The 11739-nt window shown below is 44.6% G+C and overlaps 1 protein-coding gene, 1 long non-coding RNA gene, 1 other non-coding gene and 1 pseudogene across 7 annotated transcripts in view; 1 reads left to right on the forward strand and 3 right to left on the reverse strand.

Moving 5' to 3' along the window:
• COQ10B (coenzyme Q10B) overlaps window positions 1-3527 on the reverse strand; it is a 21569-nt gene extending 18042 nt beyond the window's left edge. The window contains exon 1 of one of the 4 annotated variants that reach the window (XM_032278775.1): window positions 3285-3527. In XM_032278775.1, the coding sequence (XP_032134666.1) occupies window positions 3285-3394 (110 nt within the window). In that variant the 5' untranslated portion in view covers window positions 3395-3527. Of the gene's footprint in view, window positions 1-2899; window positions 3239-3284 lie in introns of those variants that run through there. The other 3 variants (XM_032278778.1, XM_032278776.1, XM_032278777.1) reach the window with 3 other exon arrangements.
• Window positions 3528-4358: 831 nt separating this feature from the next.
• Window positions 4359-8340, reverse strand: LOC116552002. Its single transcript, XR_004269154.1, has 3 exons — window positions 8265-8340; window positions 5811-5814; window positions 4359-4371 (listed from the first exon to the last, which is right to left on the reverse strand). It is a non-coding gene; the product is annotated as an uncharacterized LOC116552002 (long non-coding RNA).
• Window positions 5005-5465, forward strand: LOC116552000 (annotated as a pseudogene). The gene has a single exon (XR_004269152.1). The product of XR_004269152.1 is annotated as a 40S ribosomal protein S15a pseudogene (transcript).
• LOC116552109 lies at window positions 8216-8322 on the reverse strand. Its single transcript, XR_004269225.1, has one exon. It is a non-coding gene; the product is annotated as a U6 spliceosomal RNA (small nuclear RNA).
• Window positions 8341-11739: the final 3399 nt, after the last annotated feature.

The raw sequence follows: 11739 nt of genomic DNA on the forward strand, positions 1-11739 counted from the left end.
GCGAAACTCCGTCTCAAAAAAAAAAAAAAAAGAAACATAAACTCTAGATAGGTGAACTTATTAGGCCTTTTTAAGATTCTAAGATTCTTGTATTTTCAGCTATAAGTAACACTTCAAGCATGAAAATATAAAAAAGCAAGATGGCTTTGTGAATTCTAAATTTTCTGGGATACCACAAGTAGTAGTTGATTTTATAATAACAGGAAGAGCATAATGCTATGTTTCAATACATACAATGTATAGTGATCAGATCAGGGTAATTATATATTAATCAGATCAGGTAATCCATCATCTGAAACATTCATCATTTCTTTGCATTGGAAACATTCAGTATCCTCCTTCTAGCTATCTGAAACTGTCTATTAGTGTTAACTATAGTCATCTTACAGTGGTATAGGAGTCCCCAACACCCAGGTCTGTAAGGAACCAGGCTGCACAGCAGGAGGTGAGCATTACAGCCTGAGTTCTGCCTCCTGTCAGATCAGTGGTGGCATGAGATTCTCATAAGAGCCAGAACTCTATTGTGAACTGTGCATGCGAGGAATCTAGGTTGTTTGCTCCTTATGAGAATCTAACTAATGCCTGATGAGCTCAGGTGAAACAGTTTCATCCTGAAACTATCTCCCACCACCACCCCCATTTGTGGAAAAATTGTCTTCCATGAAACTGGTCTCTGATGCCAAAAAGGTTGGGAACACTAGAAACATATTCCTCCTATCTAGCATTAATTTTGTATCCTTTAACAAATCTCTCCCTATCTCTCCCTTCTTCCCAGCTTTCCCAATCTTTAGTATCATCTGTTATACTTTTTTACTTCTATGAGATCAACTTTCTTTAGCTTCTACATGTGAGAGAGAACTCGCAATGTCTAACTTTCTGTTCCTGGCTTGTTTCACTTAACAAAATGTCTTCCACGTCCATTCACGTTGCTGCAAATAACAGGATTTCACTCTTTTTTTATGGCTGAATAGTATTCCCATCGTGTATTAACATATATACCACATTTTCTTTATCCATTCATCTGTTTTGTTGTTGTTGTTGTGTTTGAGTCAGGGTCTCACTCTGTCATGCAGACCAGAGCGCAGTGGCACAGTCTCACCACAGCCTCCACTGCCTGGGCTCCAGCAATTCTCCCACCTCAGGTCCCAAGTAGCTGGAACCACAGGCACATGCCACCAAGCCCTGACAATTTTTTACTTATATGTAGAAGCGAGGTCTTCCTATGTTGCCCAGGCCGGTCTCAAACTCCTGAGTTTAAGTGATCCTCCTGCCTCAGCCTCCCAAATTCTTGGGATTACAGGTGTGAGCAACTGTGTCCAGCCTTGCTTGTTTCGTTTTTTGAGACAGGGTTTGGCTCTGTTGCCCAGGCATGAGTGCATGGCCCAATCAAGGCTCACTGCAGTCTCAACCTCCTGGGCTCAAATGATCCTCCCACCTCAGCCTCCTGAGCAACTGGAACCACAAGCCTGCACTAGCACACAGCCAGTTAATTTTTCTACATATATGTACGTGTATACACATACACACACACACACAGAGCTAATTTTTCTATATATGTGTGTGTGTGTGCCTCAGCCTCCCAAAGTGCTGGAATTACAGGCATGAGCCACTGCACCCAATCCCATTCATCTGTTGTTGGACACCTGCTGATTCCGTATCTTGGCTACTGTGAATAGTGCTGAAACCTTTACTTGAAAAAAGATAAGACTTTTGCTTCTAAAGAGGTGAACTGGGTATCCGGTTGACTTTTTACTATATATAAAGGTTTATGTATTTACTGGTAGTCAATACATGAACCTGGTACAAAGGTTCATGTATTGCCTCCCAGCCTACCAAAAAAATACCCTTACACAATCTGGTAACAAACCTAAGGAAAACAGCTGTCTTTAAAGCAACTAATAGGAAATTTTCTGATCAATTTGCATGCTATAGTTGCAGTGCCCTGGACAGCATATCTATTTTCATGCACTATCAGGAATACTATGTCTTAAACTACGATATAAGGAGACACACATTCATATATACAGTTAAAGCAAGAAATCAGTACTGGACCACTGGACCACATGAAGGACAGCATTTTTATCACTCGTCTTCCAGTACTACTCTCTCAAACACTTAAGTATAATAAAGGTCAGAATCTGATGCTTAACACTGAAAATGAACTCAAACTGCCTCCCTCATTATTATAAACAGTATCTGTCTTGGAACTGAAGCCTCAATTTAATCACTAAAGCAACTGTATTTTTCTCAAAAGTAAACAGTTTTGTTTATTTGAAAGACATTTTATAAGAGTAATACAAACAGATCTAAAGTATGATGGGTTTATTCTGCTTGAAACTACTTTTTGAGGTTATGTACTAAACCAGGAGTAATTTTATGATTTTGTCTCATCCAACATTTGTCTAAAGGAATTTGGATTTGGTAAGGTTATTGTTGTTTTAAAAAATTCTTCACTGAATTTTTTAATGTTTTTATTTCCATGATTCCAGGAGGGTTGGATCTTCATTTAATCTAAATGTCCTGGGGCTCAACCAGATTTGCTTTCTCTCCTCACTTCGTACTTTGTACATCTGAATTCATTTTAAAGTTTAATTTTCAAGAATGTTACAATGTTACTAGTAAAAAGAAACTAAGTCGTACAAGTATGGTATCCAAGTTCCGACTTCCATCTCCACTCCCACCTACCAAAAAATGAACCAACCAGGAAAATCGAAAGCAGACTACAGTTCAAGGTTACAGGACCTGTAAGTTACAGCATAGTGAAAAATTCCAGGTCCCTTGTGTTGGCTATATTTACTTTTGTAAGCTCTAAATAGCGACGGCAGAGCACTTTATCAGAAACCGGGAAAAAGGAATCTGACCACCTGGCAGGCAGAAGGAACCAGAGTCAGGGGCTCACCGCCAAACCAAACTCCCATACAGCCAGCAGCCAGCAACCCTTCTGCGCAAAGTTAAAACTTTCCAACAGCAGTAGCAACAGGCTACAGGGGAGGAAACCGGAAGAGCCCCAAGGCACCAATGGCCAAACTGCTTCCAAAGTCGCTTCGCCGAAAATTCATTGCCTGTCGCGAGGGAAACGAACCACTAATACAGCCGCCTTGCGCCCACGGTGATGGGCGCGGCTCTTGAGTCCCTCAAATGCCAAATACAAAAGAGCCTTCTCCTCTAAAGACACGTAAATGCACCGAGTCCGGCTGTGCCTCGCCCCAAAATCCTTCCGGTCCCCCAACTCTGCAACCAGAGTGGAAAACTACTCTCGTAGCAGCACCCTCGCTGTTCATTACCTGCCGTTCCGCACGGGCGACGAAGTCGGATTACCGGCCACTGTCGCTGACTTCGGAAGACATCCCGAGACCACCCTTCTCAAGGCCGTCTGACCAGTCCGAGCTGCCATGATACACTCTCCAAAGCCGGTCGTCACCTCCCGGACCTACCCAGCGGCACCGCCCTCCTCTGGTCGGGCCCGGTCGCCCGGCTCCGTTGTCTTCCAGCCAATCGGCTGGCCCCCTGCGCAGCTAGACACGCCCCCTCATCCCTTCCGGGTTGCTCAAGGCTGACGCACGCTCACCCTGCGTAGGGCTGACTGTAAACGTTTCCATCAGCCTGTCAGCCAATCGGAGGAGATGCGGGCCCGCCAGGACACACCTCTCTAGCCAGACCGACCAATCGCCTTTTCCGCGCGCTCGCGCGCTTTGCGTAATACTCAGTGAATGCTCAGCCCACGTCCCGCGCTGGAACTGTTCCTGGATTAAAAAACCGCCCTGGTTCTCCTGAGGACCGCTTCCGGTTGGGAGGCCTGTCACGTGGGGCCTGTCACGTGAGCCTCGCCGGGGCATGGGGGGCAGCGGGAAGCCCCACAGTTTGAGTATTAATTATGTAACTGTCCAAACCCGTGAGTCCGGACTCAGACAGGGCCTCGCTCCTAGCTGCGAAGCCTGTCAGTCAGCGTCCTGCTCATTAATGATTGTCTAATACAAAGCCTGCCGTACCTACCTCATGGGGTAATTGTGAGGGCAACATAAGGTCCTGTCATTAGGAAAGAGACTCAGTTTCCAGCAGCATTTCGATCGGCCTTTCGATCGGCCTTCTTCCTAAGAGGTCCACATTTTAATTGGTTTCTCGAATGGTTTGGGTTTCCCTTATTCCATACTAAATAGACGCCTTCGCTTTGATTTACTTATTTCGGTGATCAGTCATGAAGTCCAGACTTCTTGTTCCCCTCAGTTTGTTTGTTCTCAGGTCTTAAGATTTGTACGCCAATAGTTTCCTGCAAAGTGTAAAGTGAGGATGGCAATACTAGTACTATTTAATACAGTTTGGGAATGGTAAATGAGAGTGTGGATTAAATGTAGTCAGATATTTGTGTGTCACCTACTAGATGCTGGAAAAGTGAACAAAAGTCTTCACTGTCACCGAGCTTATATTCTAGTGGGGGAAAGAAACCAATTAGTATATAGTACAATGGCAGCTTGTTACATGTCCCGTAGACTAAACAGTAAAGCAGGGTAAGGAGAGGAAGAAGGAATAAGGTAGGGTGCTGATTTATATAGGGTGGTCAGGAGGGGCTCTGAGAGGATGACACTGAACAAAGGCCTAAAATTAAGTGAGGACCTGAACTCTGATTCCTTGGGAGGAAATGACCTTCTGATGTATGGAACAACTGCAGAGGCCCCAGGCAGGAACAATCTTGGCATGCTTTAGGAAGAGCAAGGAGTTTGCAGCACAGGGAGAGGGGGAAAGTGGTAGGAAATAAGGTCAGAGAGGTAGGTAGAGCTTTATCGTAGTGCCATGGAAGCCGTAGTATATGCTTCCAATTTTTGATTGTATTCTAGGCATGAAGGAAAGCCATTAGAAGTTGAGTGTAGAATAGTTTTACATTTACATTTAAAGCAATATTCCAGCTGTTGTGTATGTATGATTATTTTCTCCTCTTGCTTCGTTCTTTGCAGTCTAGATACTTTGCGGAGTAAATTGAAATCTTCAGCTACGCTGTTTCCGCCATCTTTCCGTGCTGTCGTAATGGTGCGCATAAATAGCCTGGCTGATGCTCTCAAGAGCATCAACAATGCCGAAAAGAGAGGTAAACGCCAGGTGCTTATTAGGCCGTGCTCCAAAGTCATCGTCCGGTTTCTCACTGTGATGATGAAGCATGGTTACATTGGCGAATTTGAAATCATTGACGATCACAGAGCTGGGAAAATTGTTGTGAACCTCACAGGCAGGCTAAACAAGTGTGGCGTGATCAGCCCCAGATTTGATGTGCAACTCAAAGGTCTAGAAAAATGGCAGAATAATCTGCTTCCATCCTGCCAGTTTGGTTTCATTGTACTGAGAACCTCAGCTGGCATCATGGACCATGAAGAAGCGAGACGAAAACACACAGAAGGGAAAATCCTGGAATTCTTTTTCTAGGGATGTAATACATATATTTACAAATAAAATGCCTCATGGACAAAAAAAAAAAACAAAAACAAATCAGCTACAAGGTTTGTCAAAACATTTTTGCAGTACAACACATGATGTACTTGTAGATTGAGGTGGTTCTGTAGCTGCATGGCATTTCTGGATCAATTACTTTCAAATACACAATTCTTGCTCTTCTTTAAATCTTAAATATTTCTGGCTGGGCTTGGTGGCTCACACCTGTAATCCCAACCCTTTGGAGGCCAAAGCGGGCAGATCACCTGAGGTCGGGAGTTCAAGACCAGCCTGACCAACATGGTGAAACCCCCCGTCTTTAAAAAAAAAAAAAATCTTAAATATTTCCAGTAAGGTCTTCTTTAAAGCACATTTTCACATTTCAGTAGCACAGGCCTGAAATCCCAACACTTTGGGTTGCTGAGGCAGGAGGATCGCTTGAGGCCAGGAGTTTGAGACCAGCCTAGGCAACATAGTGAGACCCCATATCTACAAAAAATTAAACAATTAGCAGCTGGGCGCGGTGGCTCACACCTGTAATTCTAGCACTTTGGGAGGCCAAGGTGGGTGGATCACCTGAGGTCAGGAGTTCATGACCAGCCTGGCCATCACGGTGAAACCCCATCTTTAAAAAAAAAAAAAATCATAGAAAAGAAAAAAAAAAAAAAAACAATTAGCTGCGCATGGTGGTACACACCTGTAATCCCAGCTAGTAGGGAGGCTGAGGCAAGAGGATCACTTGATCCCAGGAAGTTTGAGATTGCAGTGTGCTGTGATCATGCCACTGTACTCCAGCCTGGGTGACAGAGTGAAACCCTGACTCAACACCAAAAAGAAAAGAACATGTTAAATAACACCAAGGTGATACTATCTGCCAAGTCCAGATTATGGGAAATTCTATAGGATAAGTGACCCAGTTTCTTCAATGAGTAAATATCAAGTCAAAAAGGAAGGGGAGGCCAGGCGCGGTGGCTCACGCCTATAATCCCAGCAGTTTGGGAGGCTGAGGTGGGTGGATCATGAGATCAAGAGATCGAGACCCTCCTGGACAAGGTGAAACCTCGTCTCTACTAAAAATACAAAAATTAGCCGGGCGCGGTGGCTCACGCCTATAATCCCAGCACTTTGGGAGGCCGAGGCGGGTGGATCACGAGGTCAAGAGATCAAGACCATCCTGGTCAACATGGTAAAACCCCGTCTCTACTAAAAATACAAAAATCAGCTGGGCATGGTGGCGCATGCCTGTAATCCCAGCTACTCAGGAGGTTGAGGCAGGAGAATTGCCTGAACCCAGGAGGCGGAGGTTGCGGTGAGCCGAGATCGCGGTGAGCCGAGATCGCGCCATTGCACTCCAGCCTGGGTAACAAGAGTGAAACTCCGTCTCAAAAAAGAAAAAGAAAAAAAAAGAAATTAGCTGGGCATGGTGACGCAAGCCTGTAGTCCCAGCTACTCGGGAGGCTGAGGCAGAATTGCTTGAACCCAGGAGGCAGAGGTTGCGGTAAGCTGAGATCGCACCATTGCACTCCAGTCTGGGTAACAAGAGCAAAACTCCGTCTCAAAAAGAAAAAAAAGAAAAAAAAAAGGAAGGGGAGGGAGAGACTGTTGTAGATTTAAAAGATGTAAAAGACTTTTTTATTTTGTTTTGTGCAAACTAAATACAAAAAGACATATATGAGACTAAGAAATTTGAAAGCTGGATACTAGATGATTTTAAGAAACATGAAAGGCTAGGTACAGTGGGCTTATGCCCGTAATCCCAGTACTTTGGGAGGCTGAGATGGGAGGATCACTTGAATCTAGGAGTTGGAGTCTCCAGTGAGCTAAGTTAGCACCACTGCACTCTATCCTGGGCGACAGAATGAGACACTGTCTCTTAAAAAAAAAAAAATTAAAAGTTTAATTTTTTTTTTTTAAGGCGGGGTTTCACCATGATGGCCAGTCTGGTCTTGAACTCCTGACCTCAGGTGATCCACTCATCTCGGCCTCCCAAAGTGCTAGGATTACAGGTGTGAGCCACAGCGCCCGGCCAAATTTTAATTTTTTTTTTAAATTTTATGGGAGACGGAGTTTCGCTCTTGTTACCCAGGCTGGAGTGCAATGGCTCGGCTCACCGCAACCTCCGCCTCCTGGGTTCAGGCAATTCTCCTGCCTCAGCCTCCTGAGTAGCTGGGATTACAGGCACGCGCCACCATGCCCAGCTTATTTTTTGTAGTTTTAGTAGAGACGGGGTTTCACCTTGTTGACCAGGATGGTCTCGATCTCTTGACCTCGTGATCCACCCGCCTCGGCCTCCCAAAGTGCTGGGATTACAGGCTTGAGCCACCGCGCCCGGCCCAAATTTTAAATTTTTAAAAAATTGTAGGTGTAGTGATACCTACAATCTTTATCTCAGATATTTATACGGAAGTATTTTACAGATGAAATATGATGTCTGTGCTTTGCTTTAAAATAACCCAATAGGTGTTGGGGATAGAGTGGATGAAACAAAATTAAGCATATATTGATAATCAATGAAATGAATGATGGTACAGGGGGTTCTTCATAGTTATATCTAATTTTTGCGGATGTTTGAAATCTTCCATAATAAAACATTTTATCTGTACCTTTTTATTTCTGCCTCTGTGATCTTTCCAAATGAAATCCTTTTGATTGACTTCCACTTAGAATCACACTGTTTATTTATAGATTTTACTCACTCTTCAGAACCCTATAGACTGAACAGAACCAGAAAGGCTTCAAGTAGATAGAGATGGCAATGATTTCTAGTAGTAACAGCATTTTTTTCTTTTATTTTTATAAAAATATGGAACATTTCACAAATTTGAATGTTATTCTTGCTGAGGGACCATGCTAATCTTCTCTGTGTTGTTCCAGTTTTAGTATATGTGCTGATGAAGTGAGCACAGTAACAGCATTTTTAGTCACTCCTCCAATCAAAACAAATATAGGATGAATTTTAACCACAGAATATGATCTTTACCCCAATATCATATATATTTCTTTCCTGAAATAAAGTTAGTTTTAAAAGTTAACATAATTGTATTACTGGCACCTTTTCACTCTACCATATTCAATGTGTGTGGTGGCTCATGCCTGTAATGCCAGCACTTTGGAAGACCTAGGAGGGAGAATCACTTGAGGCCAGGAGTTCAAAACCAGCCCGGGCAATTAGTGAGACCCTATCTCAAAAACAAAACAAGGCTGGGAGCGGTAACTCACACCTGGAATCCCAGCACTTTAGGAAGCCAAGTCTGGTGGGTCACCTGAGGGTGGGAGTTCGAGACCAGCCTGACCAACATGGAGAAACCCCATCTCTACTAAAAGTACAAAATTAGCCAGGTGTGGTGGTGCATGTCTGTAATCCCAGCTACTCGGGAGGCTGAGTCAGGAGAATTGCTTGAACCCAGGAGGCGGAGGCTGCAGTGAGCTGAGATTGCACCATCGCGCTCCAGCCTGTGCAACAAGAATGAAACTCCGTCTCAAAAAAACAAAACAAAACAAAAATAGACAATGTTTTTGGGAAATGTTTGGTTTAAACACCACCTTCCTTGTTCAAGAACAACTTCCTTGAATACCTGTTGGAACTGAGTTACAAGAGATTAGCCCTATTACATATGTTAGTTTCTGATAAATAGGGGAATAGCAAAGGACATTAACTAGACATTTTGTCCTTACTGACTGGCAATGTTGCTTAGGGACTGGTCAGGAAAACAGAAATTATACCAGTTAAACAAAAAATATAGTGACATTGTTTAAAAGCATTTGAGGAATTAAGGTGACCGCCCAAAAAAGGAAAGGTTAGACACGGTGGTTCATGTCTGTAATCTTAGCACTTTGGGAGGCTGAGCCAGGTGGATCACTTGAGCCCAGGAGTTTGAGACCAGCCTGGGCAACATGGTGAGACCTCGCCTCTACAAATACAAAAATTAGCCAGGCGTGATGGTGTGCACCTGTACTCCCAGCTACTTGGGAGGCTGAGGCAGAGAACTGCTTGAACCCAGGAGGCAGAGGTTGCAGTGACCTGAGATCGAGCCACTGCACTCCAGCCTGGGCAACAGAGCGAGACTCTGTCTCTAAATAAATAAATAAATAAATAAAAGGAATATTGAGATAAGAAAACAGTAACGGCAAGAAGTAAATATCACCTTGTGTCCCCAAGACCTTTTTTTTTTTTTTTTTGGAGATGGAGTCTTGCTCGTGTTGCCCAGGCTAGAGTATAATGGCACAGTCAGCTCATTGTTACCTGCACCTCCAGGGTTCAAGCAATTCTCCTCAGCCTCTCGAGTAGCTGGGATTACAGGCATATACACTACAACCCGCTAATTTTTGTATTTCCAGTAGAAACAGCGTTTTACCATGTTGGCCAGGCTGGTCTGGAACTCCTGACCTCATAATCCACCCATCTTGGCCTCCCAAAGTGTTAGAATTACAGACATGAGCCACCATGCTTGACCTGTTTTTGTTAGTATTTGTTAATGATTCCCTTAATACTTCTCCAAAGGGACCTGTCATTTGCTCTGGTAACTATAGACTGGGAAAAGTGGAATAACCAAATATTTTGAGACCTGTGGGACACAGGGTCCAAATTCACGTTGTTATACAAAGTATTATAATATCCTTTTTTTGTTTTTGAGATGGAGTCTCACTCTGTCTCACTCTGTCACCCAGGCTGGATTGCAGTGGCACAATCTCGGCTCACTACAACCTTTGCCTCCCAGGTTCAAGCCATTCTCTTGCCTCAGCCAGCCACCATGCCCGGTTGATTTTTTTGTATTTTTAGTAAAGACAGGGTTTCACTATGTTGATCAGACTGGTCTCGAACTCCTAACCTTGTGATCCGCCCACCTTGGCCTGCCAAAATGCTGAGACTACAGGTGTGAACCACTGCGCCTGGCCCCATAATATACTATAGAGTGGGTGTATATAAGGGACAGGCCATACATGAAGTTCTGACCCAGATCTGGCTCACAGTGGCAAGGACCCACCACATCTTATTTCCCAAGTTCTCCAAGTTGGTTAAGTGGCTCGTGCCTATAATCCCAGCACTTTGAGAGGCCCAGGTGGGAAGATCACTTGAGGCTAGGTGTTTCAGATTAGCCAGGGCAATACACCAAGACCCCGTCTCTACAAAAACTTTAACAAGTAGGTAAGTGCAGTAGCTCATGCCTGTAATCCCAGCACTTTAGGAGGCCGACATGGGTGGGTCACTTGAGGCCAGGAGTTCAAGACCAGCTTGGCCAACATGGCAAAGCCCTGTCTCTACTAAAAATATAAAAATTACCTGGGTGTGGTGGCGCACACCTGTGGTTCCAGCTACTCCGGAGCTAGAGGTTGCAGTGAGCTGAGATGGTGCGACTGCACTCCAGCCTGGGTGACAGAGTAAGACTCTATCTCAAAAAATAAAAAGGCTGGGCACGATGGCTCATGCCTGTAATCCCAGCACTTTGGGAGGCCAAGGCGGGCGGATCACGAGGTCAAGAGATGGAGATCATCCTGGCCAACATGGTGAAACCCCGTCTCTATTAAAAAATACAAAAATTAACTGGGCGTGGTGGCGTGTGCCTGTAGTCCTAGCTACTTGAGAGGCTGAGGCAGGAGAATTGCTTGAGCCCAGGAGGCAGAGATTGCAGTGAGCCGAGATTGTGCCACTGCACTCCAGCCTGGCGCCTGGTGACAGAGCAAGACTCTGTCTCAAAATAAATAAATAAATAAAATAAAATAAAAAAAATAAAAAGTAGCTGGGCATGGTGATGTGCACCTGTAATCCTAGCTACTCAAAAGGCTGAGTTGGGAGGATCACCAGAGCCCAGAAATCTGAGACTGCAGTTAGTCACTGCACTACAGTTGGGACAACAGAGCAAGACCACATTTCTAAAAATAAAGCAAAACAAAACTAAAGAAGCAAGCCTGTGGGATAAGAACTATCACATTGGGATTTATTAGGGAAATTGGCTCCTGCAATTTTGAAGACTAAGCCCCTTGACAGGCCATCTGCAAACTGGAGGCCCTGAGATGCTAGTAGCTCGGTCCAAGTCCCAAGGTTCAGAACCAGGGAAGCCAATGATGTAACTCAGTCCAGGGTCAAGGCCTGAGAACCAGGAGGAAGGGGTGGGGGTGGGGTGTTGCTGGTGTAAATCCAGGAGTCCAAAGGCTGAGCACCTTGGGGTTGTTGTCCAAAAACAATAGAGGAGCCGGGCGCGGTGGCTCAAGCCTGTAATCCCAGCACTTTGGGAGGCCAAGGCGGGTGGATCACGAGGTCAAGAGATCGAGACCATCCTGGTCAACATGGTGAAACCCCGTCTCTACTAAAAATACAAAAAA

This window comes from Sapajus apella, unplaced genomic scaffold (assembly GCF_009761245.1).
Source record: "Sapajus apella isolate SASKATOON/1434 unplaced genomic scaffold, GSC_monkey_1.0 scaffold10, whole genome shotgun sequence".
NCBI lineage: Eukaryota > Metazoa > Chordata > Mammalia > Primates > Cebidae > Sapajus > Sapajus apella.